The following is a 23,678-nucleotide window of genomic DNA, read 5'->3' on the forward strand; positions in this document are numbered from 1 at the left end:
GAAAGAAATAAAGGCTTAAATAAATAACTTCTGACATTTCACATTCTTAAAATAAAGTGATCCTAATTGACCTAAACCAGGGAATTTTTACTAGGATTAAAAGGTCAGGAATTGTGAAAAACAATGTTTAAATGTATTTGGCTAAACTTCCGAATTCAACTATGTATTGTCTTACAGTTATTTCTCTATGTATGACATCTCTTTCTGTTTTGGCCTTTTGACAACCTAATGATAATGCTGAGTTCATAACCAAGTGAGAAGGTGGTATTTACTACATACAAATGGGATAAAAAAATAAAGGATTTTGTCACCCCTCCAACTGGTAATTACTACTGGGAAACTCGTCTATCATCTCAGCTCCGACTTCTCCCACATGCTGACCTCTGACGTCACCTACTAAGGAAATGCAGTTATATGCAACAAAACATTTATAAAAAGCTTTCTATTAACATGGCTTTTTAAATACTAATTTGTTTAAAAGTATGATCGTCGTACTTTTAGTTAATGGATTACGCAGCTTGTTGGCCATTAGCCATTCGGCGTTTCTCAACGAGTTCAAAACACACGAATGCATCCAACTGGTAATTACCACATTCCCACTTGGTTTTAAACACAGCATAAGAACCAGCGGTCAAAGATGCAGAAAAAGAACACATTCAAAAAAATATGTCAGACTTCAGAGGTGTTTCCCAGAACCTGGCAATGAAGTTGTTTATTCATCTTTTGTTGACAAAAAGAAAAACAACTTTACAAAGTCTAACAGTTCAACTCTAGTACTCTTTTACTGGCTGTTATACCAAAGATTGTGGGAGATTGACAAGATGGCTAACCGGTCGGCTTCACCATGTAAAAAGTTGTCAAATGTCTGGGGGGAATTATAGCACATGACTATAGGCAACAAAATTGCAGAACAAGACAGAACTGCGAGAAGGTGTGTGGCGCATGAGAAGGCGCTACAACGAATTAAGGTCTTTTATTTTCACAAATGTGTCCTCCGAACAATCTAAAAATTACAAACCCACAAAGTCGAAATGAATATGCCTGACCTCAAATGAGAATTTATGATTTGTAGACCAGGTTTTAAAAGTCACTACTTCCTCTGCGTCATTCTGCGCTTCCTGGCGGACGGTAGTAACGCAAGAGTCTGCCTTCTGGCTCCAGTTATGACTCTTTGTTCAAACAGAGCAGAGCATATTGAGGAGACTGGAGAGCTGAGGATTCAAGAGGATTGTACATGGTCCAAGCAGCCAGACCTCTGAACAGCAGAAAAATTGATTACGGACAATCATTGATACACACCTACTCAGCCCATTGTCATGGAAACGTATCGTGCGTCTTTAATCAGAGCAACTGACTGAAAAAATAAATAAATGAATTAGAAAAAAGTGCACTCTAACTTCAGTTCAAAAACAATCCAAACCTTTACTGTATCTTTCAAGCAAGAATACAAAGTGAAAACTGAGGGAAAAGGGAAAAAGGCACAAATATGAATACTGCAAAAATGTAATAGTCCACATTACTAATTGTGTAGTGGTGAATATAGTCATTTGAAAGAAGAAAAAACAAACAATACAGAGGCAGTAGGAAGGGTGAGGGAGGTCCTTGCCCTCCTCACAGGTCAGCTGGGGGTGTAAACCAAACCACTTGTGACCGGGTATAGCCAGCACACTGCCTGGCAGCCGCCTAACCTACCCTTCCCTCCCCCCACTCCCCTCAGAGGCAATAACAATAAATATGTACAACAGAGGGTGTGGCCATTTGGGACACAGACAGAACACTGATCCTAGACCAGCTCCAGTGATGGATGCTTTCCATAATTAATCTCTTCAAACTGTTCCCTGAACAAAGTGAAAGAGACAATATAACAGGATTAGATAAAAAAAAGAAGCGGATCCTTTGTAGCAAGTAAGATGACGGGATCCAGAGAAAGAAGCCACCGACTCAGTGTCTCTGCTACAGTAACTCATAATGCCCTCAAGAGGGACGACAGCTAGGCTGCTCACATCTTCTGCAACGTATAAAAACAACGAGAGCATTTATCCAGCCTTGCAAAAATCTGTTACGGAGCATAAGGCATAGCACAAGAGAAGCTCCAAACACTGACCTATACCCAGAGCCATATACAGAGAAATACCTTGTATACAGTATGTCATAGGTATATCGCTTTTAATACCTTGACCCTGATCCCTATGATCAACACTAGTCTGTCAGGTTTCTCTCAACACTGACGAGTTACTGAGACACAATAGAGGATCTCATGGGAAGAGAATGAAAAGGGGAAGGAAGGAAAGACGAGTAGAGATAAGTGCAGAAGAGAGGTAGGTAGAATGATGATAATGGGTAACAGAAGTGGAACTTTGGCACGGTTGACCACCTCCAAAAGAATGTCATTACTACCATGTCTTTTTAGATTCTGTCTCGCCTCATCTGATTGGTCAGAAATACACCATTGAGGTCTTATGTGACCGTTGTAGCCACGTCGGAGCCAAACCAAACACAGACTTTAGCCTGGTGCTTTGTTAACCACTTTAGCTTATGAGCAAAAATGACTGTTCCTCCCCAGCACTACAAGAGTGACAGGCCCGAGAGAGCTAAGCTGCGTCCCAAATGACACCCTACTCCCTGTATAGTTTACTTCTTTTTACCAGGAAGCATAGAAGTCCAGTCAAAAGTAGTGCACTTTAGGACACAGGGTGCCATTTCCAATAAACCCCATGTTTGGAGCAGGACAGGAGTATCCCAGTTTGATTCACACTCTCGTTCTCCTGCATTCTTGCAGTACTGTGATGGAGAAAACCTGGGTTGTTTGAATAGAGCAGTTCTACTTGAGAAGTACACTTGACAAATGAACAAATCACTAGAAAAACACAGAAAAGTACATCTATGCATAAATATGAAGTGTATGAGAAACAACTATGTACAAGAAAAAAAACAAAGTAAAAAATAAAATACCTCCTACATTTTTTCCTTGCTAATCTTAGTGCTAAATATTTAAGAATTTCAAGTCTTTATGGCCCAAGTTGCAGTCTGTACCGTTCAAGAACAGGGTTAGCTGTTAGCATTAGCTTCCGTTCTCTCATTCTGGCCCCTCTCAATGCCTTGCAAGCTTATTAGGAACACACCACAGTTCAGACCAATAATGTATACAAACCCTGGATTGCTAATGCTATTGGTCAGGCTTTGAAGCCACCGGTCAGTAATATTGGTACTCCACAGAAGAAGCAGTCCTCCATAAGAATGAATGAAATTCTACACAGGACAAAATTACAAGTGTTTTTGTTGTAGTAATGGGGACAGTAGCATTAGAACTTTCAATAAAGTATACTTTAAGGAAAACAAATTTGTATGTTTACTCTACTACACACTTAATGCATACTTTTAAATTGTGAGCCTTTCTACAGTTTCAAAAATATATTTTTTGCGATGTAGACGGAGTGCCAAGATGGAGTGGTGGTAGCTTCAAAACCTTGCCTGTCGTCAGTCATCTAGTGTATATATAAATTATTGGTTCAGACACACTGCCCAATCTGCAAGCTCACTCATTAAAGACACCTAACATATGCTCAAACACATGGTCCAGTTACCTAATACATGAGCCACACACACACACACACACACGTTTGAAACATAATCCTGTACCAAACACACTGTCCACACTGTATAAACTCCTCCATAATAACAGACTACAAATACCAGAGGAAAAATGACATCCAGCTTTAGAATCTTCAGTCTTAAGCTCTGCTCCAGGTTGTTGCAGGTGTCTTGCTGTTGAAGGCTCAGCAAGCCTGACATAACAGCCTGGACCAGAGCGACTATAGTCCTCTGACCTGTCTTTCTGTACAGGAGCACACTCCATAACATCAGTAAGTCTTTTCACGCAGTGCAACTCGAGGGGAAAAAAAAGACACAAAAAGGCTAAACTGGAACAAAATATAGACATCTCAAAATGATATAAATTATGATTAAAGGAAAAAAACATCTGGTAATAAAATAAATTAAGGCATGCAAAAGAATGTCAGCCTAAGAGATTGGTACATTTTCTTTTTTAAGCCATCTATTGTTAGAACATCTTCCCATTTAAATGGAAGAACCAGGTAAGTCCTCAGGAAAGTAGCTGCCAAAACAAAATTCAAATCCACTGGAATAACAGGCTCTGAGCGTTTAAAAGGCTGAATATTTACATACGTGTTCTATGCTCGAGCTTTAAGAGTCAAGTATTTACATACGTGCTCTGTGCATCATGCGTGTCAGCAGTGCAGCAAAGGAACAGCAAAACACTCATGTGACACAGAGAAACAGGATAGTGCTTTAAAACGTCTGTTAAAAAAAGGCAAAAACTGGAGAAAAAAAAAAACATTTGACCATTTCAGAAAATGGACATCACAAATAAGTCACCTTCACTTAGCGCCTGTCCTCTTTAAGGAATATGTTTCTTTTTTTTACCGAACGGTGTAAAAATGATATAAAGTGAAGACACAAAATGTCTGTTGGCTTGTAAGGTGATGGAACTGAGATGTTAAAAGTGAAAACTGTGCTGAGCTGTGAGATAAAGGCAAAGTCCCAAATGGCACCTTTTTCCCCTATATAGTGCACTACTTTTGACCAGAGCACAAAGGACCCTGGGCAATATATAGGGAATAGGGTGTGGTTTGGGAGGCAACCAGAGAGCCATGGTTCTGAGGCTGAGCCTGACACTTTAAGGCTTTGCAGTAAACATCTGATGTGAAAACAACACTGCCTCTCCCTCCTCATACTGAATCATGACATGTTGATGTTAAGTAGCTTAATAGCAAAAGCCAGCATGGACACATTGACATGCAGAGACACAGACACACACACAATCTCAACATCCACAATCCTCACAGAACACACACACAATTGTTCGATTAAACAGACCCTATGTCCCTTCCGCTTTCATATTTTAGTTGGACATTTTCTTCAGAGTAAGGTTTCTTGGCAGCGTTACACGGTGTGCCTCCCACCACACCCCCAGCCCCCCTCTGCCCTGCTTTGGGGTCCCAGTTGGAGTGTGAGGGGGTGTGATGAGGTCAGGGACAGTGGGGGTCAGAGTTCAGTAGTCTGTAATGGGGGCCAGGTCAGGGTGGAGGTCCACGGTGATGTTCTTGTACAGGGAGCTCAGGGAGATCTCAGGGGTGTAGTTGAGGTTGTTCAGTCCATCCAGGTGCTGCCTCTCTTTGGAATACCTCAGTAACTTGTACCTGGAGAGAGGACAGGGAGGGTGAGGATAAGCTAGCAGTTAACATCCACACTGACAGTCACAAAACGGCATCCTATTCCCTAGATATAAATACATATTCCCTAGGTGCCCTGAACAAAAGTAGTTCACTACGTAAGGAATAGGGTTCCATTTCAGGTGCAGACACAGGGAAAGAGAGGAGAGGTGGTGAAGCTAGCCGTTACAGTACGATGTATACCTGGAGTCACAGTGAAACGAGAGGATTGGCCTAGTTCGTGTGGTGGGAAAATGAGAGAAGGTGATATACTTGTGACTAGTGATTTGCAGGCCCTGAGGTCCAGCGTGATGACTCCATCACGATTTAGGACATTGTGTTTGGATGGCTGACCATTTGTGGGCTGTCACAGGGGTCAAACACACCTTATCTGTGGAATTCATGGAGAAGAGATGTTCCCACAGATCCCTGGGAGCACGGACACGTTGGTGTGAAGACTGATGAAAACTTGAGGAAATTAATGTTAGTGTGAATTAAATTGTAAATGTTTGGACTGTTTCAAGAGTTAATAAAGAGCTACGAATTTTGATGTTTTATTGTACTGTAAGTGGTACAGGTTTGTCGGACAGAGGACAGTTCAAAGAAGGAGCAACACGGTGCGTTCCTATAATTTAAATTGAGTTGATTAGAATCTGGGTGTGTTTCCCTGTCTTTTGTTTTTAAAAATGTTAATTTAAGTTTCTGCTTGAATTTGGTTTAAAAGGACAGTGAATTTCTCCATACTTTGAGAAGTTACTAGCAAGCTCCTGTGTGTATTACACACAAGTTTACTCTTAGAGATGATTCTTAACTGAAGACATGGGTAACCACGTTAGTGCCTTCAGAAAGTATTCATAACCTAACGTATTCCACATTTTGTGTTACAGCCTGAATTCAAAATGGATTAAATATATGTTTTATCCTCACCCAACACCTCATAATGACAAAGTGAAAACCTGTTTTCAGACATATTTGCAAATTGATTGAAAATGAAACACAAATCTAATTTACAAAAGTATTCATACCCAAGTCAATAGTTAGTAGAAGCACCTTTGGCAGTGATTACAGCTGTGAGTTTTTCTGGGTAAGTCTAAGAGCTTGCCACACATGTATTGTACAACATCTGCCCATTATTATTTTCAAAATTCTTCAAGGTCTGCCAAATTAGTTGTTAATAATTGCTAGACAGGTCTGCCATAGATTTTCAAGCAGTTTTAAGTCAAAACTGTAACTTGGCCACTCAGGAACATTCACTGTCTTCTTGGTAAGCAATTCCAGTGTAGATTTGGCCTTGTTTTTAGGTTATTATCCTGCTGAAAGGTGAAGTCATCTTCCAGTGTCTGTTGGAAAGCAACCTGAACCAGGTTTTCGTCTAGGATTTTGCCTGTGCTTAGCTACATTCCGTGTATTTTTTATACTGAAAAAACAGGCATACACATAACATGATGCAGCGACCCCTAGGTTTGAAAATAATGGTGAGTGATACTCAGTAATATGTTATATTGGATTTGCCCCAAACATACAACTTTGTATTCAGGACAAGGGAATTGCTTTGCCACATTTTTTGCAGTACTACTTTATATTTAACTAGGCAAGTCAGTTAAGAACAATTTCTTATTTACAATGACAGCCTACCAAAAGGTCTCCGGCGGGGTTGGGAGCTGGGATAAAAAAAATATAAGACAAGACACACATCACGATAAGAGACAACACCACAAAGAGAGACCGAAGACAACATAGCACGGCAGCAACACATGACAACACAGCATGGTAGCTATACAACATGGTAGCAGAACAAAACAGGGTACAAACAACACAAAGGTAAAGAAGGTTGAGACAATACATCACGTTAGTGCCATGTTGAAAACAGGATGCATGCTTTGGAATATTTTTCTTCTGTACAAGTTTACTTCTTTACACTCTGTCAAATCAGGTTCGTATTGTGGAGTAACTACAATGTTGCTGATCCATCCACAGTTCTCCCATCACAGCCATTAAACTATCTGTTTTAAAGTCACTACTGACCTCATGGTGAAATCCCTTAGTGGTTTCCTTCCTCTCTGGCAACTGAGTTAGGAAGGATGCCTGTAGCTTTGTAGTGACTGGGTGTATGGATACACCATCCAGTGTAATTAATAACTTCACCATGCTCAAAGGGATATTCAATGTCTGCTTTTTTTTTTTTTTTTACCCATCTACCAATAGGAGCCCTTTGGAAAACCTCTGGTCTCAGTTTGAAATTCACTGCTAGACTGAGGGACCTTACATATAATTGTATGTGTGGGGTACAGAGATAAGATGGTCATTCAAAATTAATCTTAAACATTATTGCACACAGAGTCCATGCAACTTATTATGTCACTTGTTAAGCACATGTTTACTCCTGAACTTATTTGGGCTTGCCATAATAAAAGGGTTTGAATACTTATTGACTCAAGACATTTCAGCTTTTTCGTTTATGTGTAAAAATATCTAAAAAGATAATTCCACTTTGACATAGGGGAATTGTGTGTAGGCCAGGGACAAAAAAAAAATCTAAATTAAATACATTTTAAATTCAGGCTGTAACAAAATGCGTAAAAAGTCAAGGGGTTTGAAGACTGAGGGCACTGTAAGTCAGTCTATTGGTGATGGTAATTTACTCTGAGTAGTCTAATGTATCATGTATTTCATGTACACCAAATTGTTTGAGTGTTTATTATGACTAATACATTCTATTAGTTGAATTGAGTAAATGCATTCCTTGTTTATGGAGTAATTATTTGATGGACTACTATTGGTAGTTATCTACATCAGTGGTTCCCAGCCGTTTTCATTTACTGTACCACCAACTGAATTTAGCTCTGCCCGGAGTATCCCCTCGTGTGCATTTTACCAGTAGGCCTATGGTCTCATGAGTCTTCTCAAGTACCCCCAGGAGTCCTAGTACCCCTGGTTGGGAACCACTGATTTACACTATACATGCCTGGATAACACCTTGACGTCTCTGATCTGCTTGCTCAAATTAATGCATTGGTCGCCAGGATTAGCTATTGTATAGTCTCGTAATAATTGTATAACGGGCAAGTTAAACATATGTTCATTATAGTGGGGCGGCAGGGTAGCCTAGTGGTTAGAGCGTTGGACTAGTAACCGTAAAGGTTGCAAGTTCAAACCCCCGAGCTGACAAGGTACAAATCTGTCGTTCTGCCCCTGAACAGGCAGTTGACCCACTGTTCCTAGGCCGTCATTCAGAGACACACAGCCAGTTGCATTTATTCACATAATATTGGAGTCAGATTAAAGAATGTAGTTATTATATTCAACATAAATAGTTGAATAATTTCCACAATCTACATTAGTACTTAGTATTGACACCAAATAAATTAAACACCACAGGGATCCTTAGCTAGCATAAGCATAATGACACCAGGGCAATCCTTAGTTAGTATTAATGCTAATGAAATTAGGGGGAACCTTAGTTCAGCATTTGATTTGACTTATTAGGATCCCCGATAGCGATAGCTAATCTTAGTGTGGTAAGACAAGTAACAAAAAAAGACTAAATATTTTACATACATTTAAAAACATGTAGTGTGTGTGCGTATGTACATGTATTCAGACCCCTTGACTTTTTCCACATGGTAACATAAGACTTATTTTAAAATTTATTAGAAATATTTCTCTCATCAATCTACACACAATACCCGATAATGACAAAGCGAAAACAGGTTTTTAGAAATGTATTAAAAATAAAAACAGGAATAACTTAATCAAATAAGCATTCAGACCCTTTGCTATGAGACTCTAAATTTAGCTCACGTGCATCTGGTTTCCATTTATCACCCTTGAGGTGTTTCTACAACTTGATTGGAGTCCACCTGTGGTAAATTCAATTGATTGGACATGATTTGGAAACTGAGCAACAGGGGGAGAAGGACCTTGGGAGGTGATCAAGAACCCAATAGTCACTGACAGAGCTCCTCTGTAGAGATGGGATAACCTTCCAAAAGAACAACCATCTATGCAGCACTCCACCAATCAGGCCTTTACGGTAGAGCGACCAGACGGAAGCCACTCCTCAGTAAAAGGCATATGACAGCCCGCTTGGAGTTTGCCAAAAAGGCACCTAAAGGACACTCAAACCATGAGAAACAAGATTCTCTGGTCTGATGAAACCAAGATTGAACTCTTTGGCCTGAATGCTAAGTGTCACATCTTGAGAAAACCTGGCACCATCCCTACGGTGAAACATGGTAGTGGCGACTAGTTAGGATTGAGGGAAAAATGAACAGAGCAAAGTACAGAGATCCTTGATAAAAACCTGCTCCAGAGCGCTCAGGACCTCAGACTGGGCGAAGGTTTACCTTCAACAGGACAATGACCCTAAGCACACAGCCAAAACAACGCAGGAGCGGCTTCGGGACAAGTCTCTGAATGTTCTTGAGTTGCCCAGCCAGAGTCCAGACTTGATCCCAATTGAACATCTCTGGAGAGACCTGAAAATAGCTGTACAGTGACACTCCCCATCCAACCTGACAATGCATGAGAGGAACTTCAGAGAACAAAATGGTAGAAACTCCCCAAATACAGGTGTGCCAAGCTTTTAGTGTCATAACCAAGAAGACTCGAGGTTGTGATCGCTGCCAAAGGTGCATTAACAAAGTACTGAGTGAAAAATACTTATATAAATGTAATACATTTAATCAATTTAGAATAAGGCTGAAACATAACAAAATATGGAAAAAGTCAAGGGGTCTGAATACTTTGAATGCACTGTACACACAAGCATAAGAACACCAGGAGGTTCCTTAGTGTAAGCTGATTCATTAGTATTAAAGCTATCTGCTCCAGTTGCAGAAAGAAAACCCTAACCCCAAAAGAGAAACGCTCCCCCTACTCTGAACCCCAGGAACAGGGAGTATCTTCTGTATGTGCAACAGCTAATGGGGATCCAAATAAACTAAACGCTGTCCCTCCCTCCAGTGCTCTAGGGTAGAGTTACTCTGGAGGCTGTATAAGGATGAGACCTGGTTTACTTGAGTAAAGAGACATGACTCAACAGGGCAAAAGGGACTCGGCCAATGAACGGGAGATTAAATAACTCAAAGCTGGCAGAGCAAACACCTACACAAACCCTGGAAGGAAAGCAACCCCTATTCTATTGATCATATCTCTCTGTGTACACCGAGGCTAGCAGGACTACAGAATTGTGATAGTCAGAAAGTCTGAAATATGTCACACAGTTGACTGTTCCACAAGTACAATAACATTAAAGTTATTGTTAAGATGAATAGAAGCAATTTAAAGCGAACACCAATAAAATTAGATTTAAATGCAGCGACATCCCTGCCTGCAGAGGGCACTGGACAACCTGCTCAATGGGGAGTAATGGATGAGGAAACAGCTGCATTCAAGTAGCGAGTAACAATGAACCCTATAAGGAGATTAGAAACCTTTACCATAGCAGAGTGTATTGAAAGAGCAAAACTAATTTGACGTTTAAGGTAATGTTAGGTAAACATTCTTTGACATGGTGATGCCACCGGCGATGCACTGCTAATGCGTGTGTGTGCGCGCGTTACTGACCTGCCGAGGAACTGCACTTCTCCTCGGTGGTGGTGTGGGATGGACTTGTATTTACCCATCTCTCCCTCTGGCCTCGTGACGTTCAGACCAGCATAGTGCACTCTGGGGGAGAGAAGGGGACAGATAGTCTTTCACTAAGTTACCCAATTAGATATTACATGTCTGTCACTCTCAAACACACAGCCAACTGACAAACTCACTGACCTGTTCCAGAGGTCATCGTCCTCGCCTCCCCAGCCCCAGAATGCATTGGGAAAGCCGTTGATCTTGCGGAACTGCTCCACTGTAAGTCCACTCACGCCCCCGAAGAACTCACTGTAGGGTAGACTGTGCAAAACACACACAGACACTGTTACACATACACACCTGTAACACATACACACGGACAGGGGACAGACAACTACATAGCCAAGCTCTGCCTGGGGAGAGAGTGAGAACCCTTACCAGTCAGTATCAAAGGTAAGCACCAAGCAACAAAGAACAAGTCTGGCTGTGTTACAACACACAATTAGGTTCAGACTACGTACAATACAGCAATCAAATTTAGAAGAGATGCACACATAACCAGAGAGGATAATCTGTTCATAAATTAAGCCTTACTTCAGGACCTTGTAAGAGCCAATGACAACATGGTTTAGCCTTCAAGCCTGTGTTTTACAGTCTGTTTAAATGAAGCGGTTTATTCCCAAATTATTCTCACATTGAACAAAACTCAGAGAAAATCATGAAAACATTCATTAATTCATTTTGTTGTAGAAATAAGTCTGTAAAGAAGGAAAAGGAACATATAAAATATTTAACAATAATGACCACAACTAAATCAACATAAAGAGACTCTTCAGTACATGTCTCCCATACCATACAGGAAGTGAAACCATAGTCTGGTTATGGGAGAGCGTCAACTCTCCATGTCTCATCTTCGGTCACTAAACAAGATCAGAGGTCCTATTTTCCCCTTGAGTGAGGCGGCGGTCTAATGAAGTGCTTTTCTAAGTGTTTCTTGGAAGATGTGCCTGGGGCATTGACTTGTTGTCACGCCAAGTTCATAACTAGTCAGGTCATGGCAAGGTCACTTGTGACTTGCTGTGTGTCCTGGGTGTGTTCAGTGACTTACAGGTACATGTACTTGTCCAGTTTGGCTGCGAAGTGGCGAGGCATCTGACCACAGCCGTAGTAGTTACGGTCATTCTCTGGGATGTGGTCAACATCATGGAACACCAGACAGTCCCAGTCCAGATCCTTCATGGCCTCCAGGAAACCCACATTAAACAACATGGCTCTGTTGAAGGGCTGCGTCCCAGACTGTAGGAGAGAGAGAGGGAAAGATTAAACAACATGGCTCTGTTGAAGGGTTGCGTCCCAGACTGTAGGAGAGAGAGAGGGAAAGATTAAACAACATGGCTCTGTTGAAGGGCTGCGTCCCAGACTGTAGGAGAGAGAGAGGGAAAGATTAAACAACATGGCTCTGTTGAAGGGCTGCGTCCCAGACTGTAGGAGAGAGAGAGGGAAAGATTAAACAACATGGCTCTGTTGAAGGGCTGCGTCCCAGACTGTAGGAGAGAGAGAGGGAAAGATTAAACAACATGGCTCTGTTGAAGGGCTGCGTCCCAGACTGTAGGAGAGAGAGAGAGGGAAAGATTAAACATGGCTCTGTTGAAGGGCTGCGTCCCAGACTGTAGGAGAGAGAGAGAGGGAAAGATTAAACAACATGGCTCTGTTGAAGGGCTGCGTCCCAGACTGTAGGAGAGAGAGAGGGAAAGATTAAACAACATGGCTCTGTTGAAGGGCTGCGTCCCAGACTGTAGGAGAGATAGAGGGAAAGATTAAACAACATGGCTCTGTTGAAGGGCTGCGTCCCAGACTGTAGGAGAGAGAGGGAAAGATTAAACAACATGGCTCTGTTGAAGGGCTACGTCCCAGACTGTAGGAGAGAGAGAGAGGGAAAGATTAAACAACATGGCTCTGTTGAAGGGCTGCGTCCCAGACTGTAGGAGAGAGAGAGGGAAAGATTAAACAACATGGCTCTGTTGAAGGGCTGCGTCCCAGACTGTAGGAGAGAGAGAGGGAAAGATTAAACAACATGGCTCTGTTGAAGGGCTACGTCCCAGACTGTAGGAGAGAGAGAGGGAAAGATTAAACAACATGGCTCTGTTGAAGGGCTGCGTCCCAGACTGTAGGAGAGAGAGAGAGGGAAAGATTAAACAACATGGCTCTGTTGAAGGGCTGCGTCCCAGACTGTAGGAGAGAGAGGGGGAAAGATTAAACAACATGGCTCTGTTGAAGGGCTACGTCCCAGACTGTAGGAGAGAGAGAGGGAAAGATTAAACAACATGGCTCTGTTGAAGGGCTGCGTCCCAGACTGTAGGAGAGAAAGGGAAAGATTAAACAACATGGCTCTGTTGAAGGGCTGCGTCCCAGACTGTAGGAGAGAGAGAGGGAAAGATTAAACAACATGGCTCTGTTGAAGGGCTGCGTCCCAGACTGTAGGGGAGAGAGAGGGGGAAAGATTAAACAACATGGCTCTGTTGAAGGGCTGCGTCCCAGACTGTAGGAGAGAGAGAGAGAGGGAAAGATTAAACAACATGGCTCTGTTGAAGGGCTGCGTCCCAGACTGTAGGAGAGAGAGAGGGAAAGATTAAACAACATGGCTCTGTTGAAGGGCTGCGTCCCAGACTGTAGGAGAGAGAGAGGGAAAGATTAAACAACATGGCTCTGTTGAAGGGCTGCGTCCCAGACTGTAGGAGAGAGAGGGAAAGATTAAACAACATGGCTCTGTTGAAGGGCTGCGTCCCAGACTGTAGGAGAGAGAGGGGGAAAGATTAAACAACATGGCTCTGTTGAAGGGCTACGTCCCAGACTGTAGGAGAGAGAGAGGGAAAGATTAAACAACATGGCTCTGTTGAAGGGCTGCGTCCCAGACTGTAGGAGAGAGAGAGAGGGAAAGATTAAACATGGCTCTGTTGAAGGGCTACGTCCCAGACTGTAGGAGAGAGAGAGGGAAAGATTAAACAACATGGCTCTGTTGAAGGGCTACGTCCCAGACTGTAGGAGAGAGAGGGAAAGATTAAACAACATGGCTCTGTTGAAGGGCTGCGTCCCAGACTGTAGGAGAGAGAGAGGGAAAGATTAAACAACATGGCTCTGTTGAAGGGCTACGTCCCAGACTGTAGGAGAGAGAGAGGGAAAGATTAAACAACATGGCTCTGTTGAAGGGCTACGTCCCAGACTGTAGGAGAGAGAGGGAAAGATTCAACAACATGGCTCTGTTGAAGGGCTACGTCCCAGACTGTAGGGGAGAGAGAGGGAAAGATTAAACAACATGGCTCTGTTGAAGGGCTACGTCCCAGACTGTAGGGGAGAGAGAGGGAAAGATTAAACAACATGGCTCTGTTGAAGGGCTGCGTCCCAGACTGTAGGGGAGAGAGAGGGAAAGATGGAGGAACGAGAGAAAGACATTAAATAACATGGCTCTGTCTACATCATAGTTTCTATATTTCTCACCAGTGGGTGGCAGAGTTGACAAAACAAGAGAACAAATAGGATGACAGTATAAATGTGGGCAGTAACAACAGATCTTGTTTACAGACAAACAGAAAATGGTGTTACCTGCTCGATGACGTAGTATGCGAACTGCAGTCTCTGTCTCTGCAGTATGGGGGTGAGGTGCTGGAAAAGGATGGGAAGGTGCTCGTGGCGGTTACGGAACGGGATCAAGATGGCTACCTACACAAAGAGCAGGGACAGTCAGAGCGGGGACAGTCAGAGCGGGGACAGTCAGAGCGGGGACAGTCAGAGCGGGGACAGTCAGACATACCCACAGCATGTATAAGCTCATGTGTTTTGAATTCAGGGGAAGCATAAGATACACTTCTAATAAAATAGAATAAAGATAGGTGACTAGAAATATGACTAGTTACATTTCTATATTGATAACAGAGATAGGAAAAGTAGTAAAATAACTGACATGTCCACAGTCCTACATGTCCACAGTCCTACCTTCCAGCGTGGTTTGCAGTCCTTGGGTTTCCAGTGGCCACCAAAGTGAACATCCAGATATTTAGAGAACTTCAGATCAATCTCCTCCATAGGAATCTCAGTCATATTCACATCTATAGGACCCTCTGAGAATACACAACACAGACCTGTTTAACAAACATCACTACTATACATAGCTATGGGGAAGGACACCCTACAAAGAAGGCACAACACTTAACATTCAACTAAAGACTGTCATAAGGTCAGTAATCATAGGTTTTTAAACCATGCGGGTAGAAGACACACACATCACGCATTGACGTGAACATAGTGGTAGGACTAAAGCTGGAATAGACCCCGTCACCGCAAACCAAATGTGATTAAAGTCAAATTGAACTAAAAAAAATATTATGAGCCCGAAGAGCTAGACTGACAGAGTGTGTGGGTGTGTGTACATAACATTACGATATTGAGTTGCACCCCCTTTTGCCCTCAGAACAGCCTCGATTCATCAGGGCATGGACTCTACAAGGTGTCAAAAGCATTTCACAGGGATGCTGGCCCAAGTTGACTCCAATGCTTCCCACAGTTGTGTCAATTTGGCTAGATGTCCTTTGGGTGGTTGACCATTCTTGATTTTTTATTTAACTAGGGAAGTCAGTTAAGAAAAAAAATCTTATTTACAATGATGGCCTACCAAAAGGCCTCATGCAGGGACAGGGGCTTGGGATTAAAAAATAATATCAATATTGGACAAAACACACAGCACAACAAGAGAGACAACACTACATAAAGAGAGACCTAAGACAACATAGCAAGGCAGCAACACATAACAAAACAGCATGGTAGCACCACAACATGGTAGCAGCATAAAACATGGCAAACATTATTGAGCACAGACAACAGCACAAAGGGTAAGAAGGTAGAGACAACACATCACGCAAAGCAGCCACAATCGATACACACAGGAAACTGTTAAGTGTGAAAAACACAGCAGCGTTGCAGTTCTTGACACAAACCGGTGCACCTGGCACCTACTACTATACCCCGTTCAAAGGCACTTAATCTTTTGTCTTGCCCATTCACCCTCTGTATGGTACACATACACAATCCATGTCTATTTTCTCAAGGCTTAAAAATAAATGGAACCATCTCCTCCCCTTCATCTACACTGATTGAAGTAGATTTAACAGGTGACATCAATAAGGGACCATAGCTTTCACCTGGTCAGTCTGTCATGGAAAGAGCAGGTGTTCTTAATGTTTGGTACACAAACTGTATGTGTGCCATAGAACAGTCCTCCCATTTGTCTTCAGACTTCACTGACAGCACAGAGGGGATTATCGTTAACGCAAAACATTTAACTTTTGCCAGAGCATCCATCTAGATCTAACCAGCGTGATAACAGCCTAGAGAGGGAGAGGCAGTGTGACAAAGATGAGAGAGAGAGGCAGTGTGACAAAGATGAGAGAGAGGCGGCACAAAGATACAACAAAGAGTAGCTTATCTCATGAGAGTAGTTACATAATACCATCACCGGATCTCAGTAAGATTCTCTTAGTTGGCAAATTGATGTTTGAAGGTTAGTATTCTGGTTACTTACTCATAGAAGGTAAGCGTTCTGGGCAGGGGAGGTTCTGGGCGTATGTGAAGTTCTCAGGAAGGTATGTGGTTGGTTGAACCATATATTCACTGGAGTTACTGCCATCTGGGTAATCTACAGAAACAAAACAATGACATGTAAATAAATGTTTTTCTTTGGACTTTTCCCATCTTCCCCCTTTTAGGTAGCTAAGAGAGGGATCATGCTGATTAATAGGTAGTGTGTGTGTGTGGGGGGGGGGGGGGGGGGGGTAGACAGCAGTTCAAACAACATGAGACGAAGTGCAGGCAAAAATCACAAGAACAGAAGGAAAATAGCAATCCTCACTCCCTTAGATTGTGAGTGAGGGCCATTTATGGGATTTCTGGCTGCCCACCGTCCCATGTTGGTTAAAGCACCGTCAAGCCTACTACCCTGATAATACAGGAGGTTGGCTAGACGGGTCGGTGGTCTCCAATCCAACTCACCTGTGCCGTTGAGGGTACTGTTCTTATTGGTGTAGAGTCTGATCATCTGGCCAATGGTCCTCACGTTATCCCTCAACATGATACCCTGGGCCTGCACCATGAAGAAGTAGGTGTTGGCTGAGAGAGGGGGATGGAGAGAGGGGGAGATGGTAGAGAAAGAGATGGAGGTAATAAGCCGGAGCGGGGCAGAGAGGTAACAAGAGGAAGACGGGGAGAGAAGGGGAATACAGGTGCAGGGACAGAGCGAGAGAGATAGGATGGAAGAGATATGAGGACGACAAGGTGCATGGACAGAGCGAGAGAGAGAGATGAGGATGACGAGGTGGAATACAGGTGCAGGGAGGAAGAGAGAGAGGATGGAATAGAGATGTAGGACAACGAGGTGGAGGTGGAATACAGGTGCAGGGAGAAAGAGAGAGAGGATGGAAGAGAGATGGAGGACAACGAGGTGGAGGTGGAATACAGGTACAGGGAGGAATAGAGAGAGGGACAGAAAGAGGAAGAGTGAAATCAGAAGTGTTTTGAGTGGTTCAATTACACCCCCTTCACGTACCAGTCTGGTGACTCCTAAGTGCAGTGACAGTAAATTAGCAGACTCACGTCATCAGCGTTAAAGCTTCCTCTCCCTCAGCCTCTTGGCCATAAAGGAACAACCTTCGCTGTCACCGGCCCAATGCCACGGTTTAACGCCCAGCAGCAGCTAGCGATGAGACGCACCGGGCCGACGGGCAAGATAAGAGGCACGATAAGAGGAAATTCCCCGTCTCAGGTTGCATCCTAAATAGCACCCTATAGTGTGCACTACACACTATGGTGTCCAGTCAAAAGTACTGTGATATATAGAGAATTGGGTGCCATTTGGGACTCAGACTCACGGTAGACTACAGACAGGCAGCAGGGCCCTGAATCATTTACCACTATTCACTACTGCAGCAAAACAGCCAGGGTGCACAGACACACCTCATCAGCTAAGGTTACACACACACACACACACACCTTGTCAGTTTACACACTCAAGCATTTAATCAATTACAGACACGGTCACATCATCAAACACACACACAAATTGCAACGCCACAAACTCACACCCCGAGACACCACACTCTCCCAGCCCCGCATTTAAGCACACCTTCTGCATGCCTTGCTTTATCACCCATTACAGAGGACCTTAAGTTGATCCTGTGTGGCAGTTCAGTTCTTTCATCTTTATAAGGATGCAAACCTGCCACAGCAAACAATGACAATGTTGTTGAATGATGGATTCCAGAAGTATGACTCCCTCTCAGTCTGCAGTGTGTGCGTGAGCGTGTATGTGTACAGTGTGCAAGCATTAATGTGTGTATGCGTGAGTGTATCCACTTCGGTAAAAAGGAGAATTATCGCTTCTGAGCAGTCTTATCAGAAGCAGCCAGACTGTCTTCGACCAGAGGGGGGGGGGGGGGGGGACAGGTCAAGCACTACGAGCCCATTCCAATGAAACACTAGCGAATACATTCACAGACGCCTTTTCAGGCTAAGTAACAAGGCTTCAACCAGGACTGCAGCTCTGACTAGCCTATAGTATAGCCTAACAGCATAAAGCAAATAAACCTTGTTACTGTTATTAGAGACAGTGTAAGACTGAGTCTGAACCACAAACATTTGCAAATCAGGGTCAGTGCTGTGCCATCACAACTAGGGCATTATCACACTTTTTAAGCAATGTAAAAGCACAGATGAGGGTGTGTGTGTGTGTGTGTGTAACATGCTCTTTCTGCTGCTGACCGTAGCTAACTGTGGAATACATAATCAAACTGCCCCAATCATTGGAGACAAGGCGCACAAAGAAACGGAAACATCCAATATTAAAGAACGGAGGCCAGCATCCTGGAGTCGCCTCTTGAGACTGGTGTTTTGCAGATACTATTAAATTAAGTTGCCAGTTGAGGACTTGTGATGCATCTAGTTTGAGAAACAATGTACTTGTCCTCTTGCTCGGTTGTGCACCGGGGCCTCCCACACTTTCTATTCTGGTTAGATACAGTTTGCTCTGTTCTGTGAAGGGAGTAGTACACAGCGTTGTACAAAATCTTCAGTTTCTTGGCAATTTCTCACATGGAATAGCCTTCATTTCTCATAACAAGAATAGACTGACGAGTTTCAGAAGAAAGTGATTTGTTTCTGGCAATTTTGAGCCTGTAATCAAACTCACAAATGCTGATGCTCCAGATACTCAACTAGTCTAAAGAAAGCCAGTTTTATTGATTATTTTATCAGGACGACAGTTTTCAGCTGTGCTAACATAATTGCAAAAGGGTTTTATAATGAACAATTAGCCTTTCAAAAGATAAACTTGGATTAGCTAACACAACGCCATTGGAACACAGGAGTGATTGTTGCTGATATTCCATTATTCCAATCAGGTGTTTCCAGCTACAATAGGCATTTACAACATTAACAATGTCTACACTGTATTTCTGATCAATTAGATGTTATTTTAAAAATTGACTAAATGTGCTTTTCTTTGAAAAACAAGGACATTTCTATGTGACCCCTAACTTTTGAACGGTATTGTACGTTTGAAATTAGTTTTTGTCCCCATCCAGACAGTTGTGTCACTGTGCTCATCTGGGAGAGCTAACAACTGTGGTGACAATTACCACATCAGCCAGTCACTCCAGGATTTTTTGTTATATTTGCAGGGGGGAAATGGTTGATTTTGCTGCAGCAATTCTGACATTTTGCGTGGCAAGATGCTATGAATTTTTTGCAAAAATGCACTGACGAGGGAAGATGTTTGTTGACGTGGCTTGATTTAGCCATATTATGCAGTGATTGGTTGAAATTGTGAGCCCCCTTTTTGTACTGTGGTGATGGGTCCATTTTATGTGATAATATTGCAATGATTTGCCTCTTCTATGCAGAAATAGTGCAGTGATAGGTCCAACTTGCAAGTCCTCATAATATGCAGGGCATTGTTAATTTTGCTAAACACTTTGGAATCACAGAACCCTGCAGGGACTGAACAGCACACCACAACAAAACCAATGCCTAGACAGGCCGTCCCAGGCCAGCCACACAGAACCAGTCAGTGGACCACACCCATGACATTTAGGCCTAAAAACAATGTCCCCGCTCTATTTCTGTGCAGTTTCAAAATCAAACATTTTAACCAGGCCCCTAACATATGGTATCCAAAGTCAGGTGAATCTCTTTTTTGCCATCCAAACTAAACACATTGATCCATGTATTATTTTATTTTTTCTCTAAGTGCTGACTTTACCAGCTCCTCAGTAGAAACCCTCCCATGCATGGCCAGGGCTGAAAACTGCTTTGTCTGAGAGAGTCTTTGAAGAGAAAGGGTTAGGTTTCAGCTAATGTGACAAACACTATAGTAGCCAGAGTTGCCCAAATTGCAAATGTAGGCGGGACATAGTCAGTGGGAAGTTCCTGAGATATCAAACAGCGCATTACTCTGTGCAGTCTTGCCAACTCCTATGATCATAGTTAAACATTTATGTAGTGTTGCCAGATTTCTATGAAATATGACCTATATGACTTACAATATGAGGGAAATATTTTTTCTACCAAAAAAAGGTAATTAAGCATGTTAAAAAAAGCACATGTTCTGTGTTGGACTGGTGTGGGTGTACCCCAACAACAGAATGATGTGGACATATACCAGTCATTAAAAATATTAATGCAAGTAGACCGCTGAATGACCAGATCATCTTCTTCAGGATCATGATTTTTTAATAGTCTGTTTGAGGTACAAGTTTGAGGTGGGGTTTTTAAGTGTTTTTTTCTCCGTCCAATATAAGCTTTGGCCACAAATATGAATATAGTATGAGTGAACAACATTATTTGGGTATGAGTTAACAGAATATTAACTTTTAAGTGAGATTTTAACTGAACAGTTACTTTAACTTAACTTACTTTAACTGTTGTCTTTGTCAAAACAGTGCTGCAGAACAGTAGTTATAATATCAGCACTATGTCCATAATGTGATTCTTACAGCTTAGCAGTAGCCATAACACTGTACCATTCATAGTTACAGTGTGTGACTATGGACATAGGCTTAACAGCTGGTTAACTATGTGCAAACAAAAGCCTGTGTTGCTTCAGAAAACAAAAGACCCAAGTAATTTTAGCTACTGCTAGCTATAGAGAGATTTTGCCCATGGGACAATGAATTTGCTGATCAAAGAAACAAACGGCTCCAAAATAACTTTCAAGACAAGTGTTAGCCTACTTGGAAACAGCTGGTCTATTGCCATCTTAGTAAGCATTGGCTGACTAATGGTATAGACATGGGTCCTATTCTAGGTTACCTTGCTCACTCTCTGTTCATGTGAAATAAATATAGACCTATCCTTTTAGCTGTACCCTAGCTACTAAACCAGCTAGCTAGCAGGATTGGTCATGTGGACCTACTTTCAGGCTCTGTCAATGATTTGTAAATGTGGACAACCCCATATTCCCACCATGGCATGGCCCAACAGCATGACAGATGTTTATAAGAGCTTGTTGCCAATGGGTAGCTAACAGACCCAGTCAATCATCAGTTAAATGTTCTTTATGAAATCCCTGAAAGAAAATGAATTAGTTAGGATAACTAGCTAGCTTATTACATTGTTAGACGGCTGGTTTCGGAGCAAGCAGACAAGTTGCAAAATCGGGATAGCTCTCAGTCAATGTTGCTACAGTAACCAGTTAGCTATATTGTGCTGCTAGCTAATTAACGGTAGTTGGCTACATTGTGCTGCTAGCTAACTAACGGTAGTTGGCTATATTGTGCTGCTAGCTTACTACCGGTAGTTGGCTACATTGTGCTGCGAGCTAACTACCGGTAGTTGGCTATATTGTGCTGCTAGCTAACTAACGATAGTTGGCTATATTGTGCTGCTGGCTAACTAACGATAGTTGGCTAACTAGCTAGCAGCAACATAGTTCTCAAAAACACTACTCCGTATGTTGCTAGGGTTTTCAACAGTTACATTCGCCCATATTTGGTTCCATGTGAACTACAATCCCGACGCTGTTTGACATTTAGAAAAGTGAATAATAATCGCTTTCAAACCGATTTTCGAAACATACGTTGATATGCACCTTATGTTTCACATCAACAAGAATTACATTTTTTTATTTAAAAAAATATATAATTAGCTAGCTACTGTAGCAGTTTTGCACAGATCCGTGGTAGTACTGTAGCAACATTACGCAATCATCCACATGACTAGCTAGTTAACTTAGAGCGACAAGGTACCGGTTCACTAACTAATCCTAACCGTTTGTAAGCTGATCGCTAACTTGACCGATTGGCCACATAGTCACGATGAATTAACTCTGATTTGAGTAACGTTAGCTAGCTAGCCAGCCATCCACCTAGCTAGCAACAAGCTAATTAGTAACGTTAGCCAGCTAGTTGTCAGGAAAGCATCCCTGATGATGCCATGGTTGGGTAGTTAGCGATAAGATAACATTAGTTGATCGTGTTTAGTTAGCTAATGAACTCACCTATTCCAGGAGCAACATATATGAAGTAGAGACACGTCGTAGACATGGAGAAGAAAAAAATTAAGGCCAAAAAGGAGCGGTTCGATACCCGCAGCAGCCGCCTCCAATTCACCATATTTGTTTCTGATTTACCTCTAATCCCATAAAATATACTGTTTGAATAAAAAAAATATATAGTTAAATTGACATGCTAAAAGTAGATTATATGGTCATGCAAAATCAAAGCAACGACATAACCCGCATAATTTGAGTCGGGGATGCAGCGAAAAGGGTAATACTGGGATAGCTAGCCAAGCTGCCCAATCTTGGTTTTCCCGTCAAGAAATTTCCAAATCGAAAAAAATACGCCTGCATCAGGAACTGCCAAGCATCAAAGAACACTGTCCATCGGGCATAGTGAAACCGTTAGCTACTTATGTGTAGACAAATAACTAATACTGGCACATTTCTTAGGAATACTCGTTATACTGGTCCATGTTTAGATATGTATTTCTCGCCCGGCGTTGAAGGTTTAAAATAAGACCATCGGGTGGAAGCTGGTCTGCACCGCTGCCTCCTCCCACCACACACAAGTAAGTCTCAACTATGTTTCCAAAACACTCACACTTGGCAAACTACTTCACCAAATCAGCAGGGATATCTGACGATTCTGATTGCATGGAACCGCATCCCCGCCACGATTTTTGTAAACGTAGATAGTATGTCGACATACTATCTAAACATTTCGAGATACTAAATCGACAATTTTAATTGGTAGATGATATTTTTCTTAATTTGTAAGATTGTGTGATTTCAGAGGTGGCACAACAGCTCCAAGATGTGAGGTGTTCACAAGTGACTGACGACACCACCATTTTTTTTGAAAGATCATAATAAAGTCAGGAAAGCTATTGAGTGTATTAATGCCTTCTCACATGAATAAGGTTTATCTCTGAATATTATGAAATGTGAATTATTTTCGTTGAAAATATGTGAATTAAACTCAGTATGTAATATCCCTGTAAAAGATGTGAACACATATCTTGGTATTAAAGTTAGCAAATATCAGAAAGTAAGGGCCAATTTAAATGTCTCTCCTATTGTAGAGAAAATTGGAAAGAGATTTAACTCCTGGTTATTAAGAGATATTTCTTTATCTGGATGTGCACTTATATCAAAATCTGAAGGTCTGTCCAGATTAGTTTATACCTTCCTTGCCTTGGATGTTCCTCTGTCAGTAACTAAAATGGCTGATACTGAATTATTTAACTTCATATGGAGGAATAAACCTAATGATTTATCATTTTTTAAAGCGGTAATATGTAGCACCCAAAGTGAGGGAGGGTTGAATGCTCTGG

The 23,678-nt window shown here is 42.2% G+C and overlaps 1 protein-coding gene across 3 annotated transcripts; it reads right to left on the minus strand.

Moving 5' to 3' along the window:
- Positions 1–685: 685 nt before the first annotated feature.
- LOC139409413 (UDP-Gal:betaGlcNAc beta 1,4- galactosyltransferase, polypeptide 6) lies at positions 686–22,969 on the minus strand. 3 transcript variants are annotated; one of them, XM_071154544.1, is made up of 10 exons: positions 17,974–18,185; positions 17,445–17,544; positions 16,845–16,961; positions 16,378–16,491; positions 14,796–14,920; positions 14,406–14,522; positions 11,914–12,101; positions 11,004–11,126; positions 10,800–10,901; positions 686–5,219 (listed from the first exon to the last, which is right to left on the minus strand). In XM_071154544.1, exons 3-10 carry the CDS (start codon positions 16,942–16,944, stop codon positions 5,072–5,074), a joined length of 1,017 nt encoding a protein of 338 aa, XP_071010645.1. In that variant the 5' UTR covers positions 16,945–16,961; positions 17,445–17,544; positions 17,974–18,185; the 3' UTR covers positions 686–5,071. The 3 variants fall into 3 exon arrangements, with proteins under 3 accessions (XP_071010645.1, XP_071010643.1, XP_071010644.1); XM_071154542.1 differs by lacking the exons at positions 17,445–17,544; positions 17,974–18,185 and adding an exon at positions 22,342–22,969; XM_071154543.1 differs by lacking the exon at positions 17,974–18,185 and having other exon boundaries at positions 17,445–17,775.
- Between the last annotated feature and the right edge of the window lie 709 nt (positions 22,970–23,678).

This window comes from Oncorhynchus clarkii, chromosome 5, assembly GCF_045791955.1.
Source record: "Oncorhynchus clarkii lewisi isolate Uvic-CL-2024 chromosome 5, UVic_Ocla_1.0, whole genome shotgun sequence".
Lineage (NCBI taxonomy): Eukaryota > Metazoa > Chordata > Actinopteri > Salmoniformes > Salmonidae > Oncorhynchus > Oncorhynchus clarkii.

Coding starts and splice junctions, on each gene's coding strand:
- LOC139409413 (XM_071154542.1), bottom strand. CDS start 22,456: ATGGTGAATTGGAGGCGGCTGCTGCGGGTATCGAACCGCTCCTTTTTG. Junction 14,921..16,377: donor AGAACGCTTACCTTCTATGA/GTAAGTAACCAG, acceptor GTGTATTCTCAG/AGGGTCCTATAGATGTGAAT. Junction 10,902..11,003: donor GACGATGACCTCTGGAACAG/GTCAGTGAGTTT, acceptor TCTCTCCCCCAG/AGTGCACTATGCTGGTCTGA.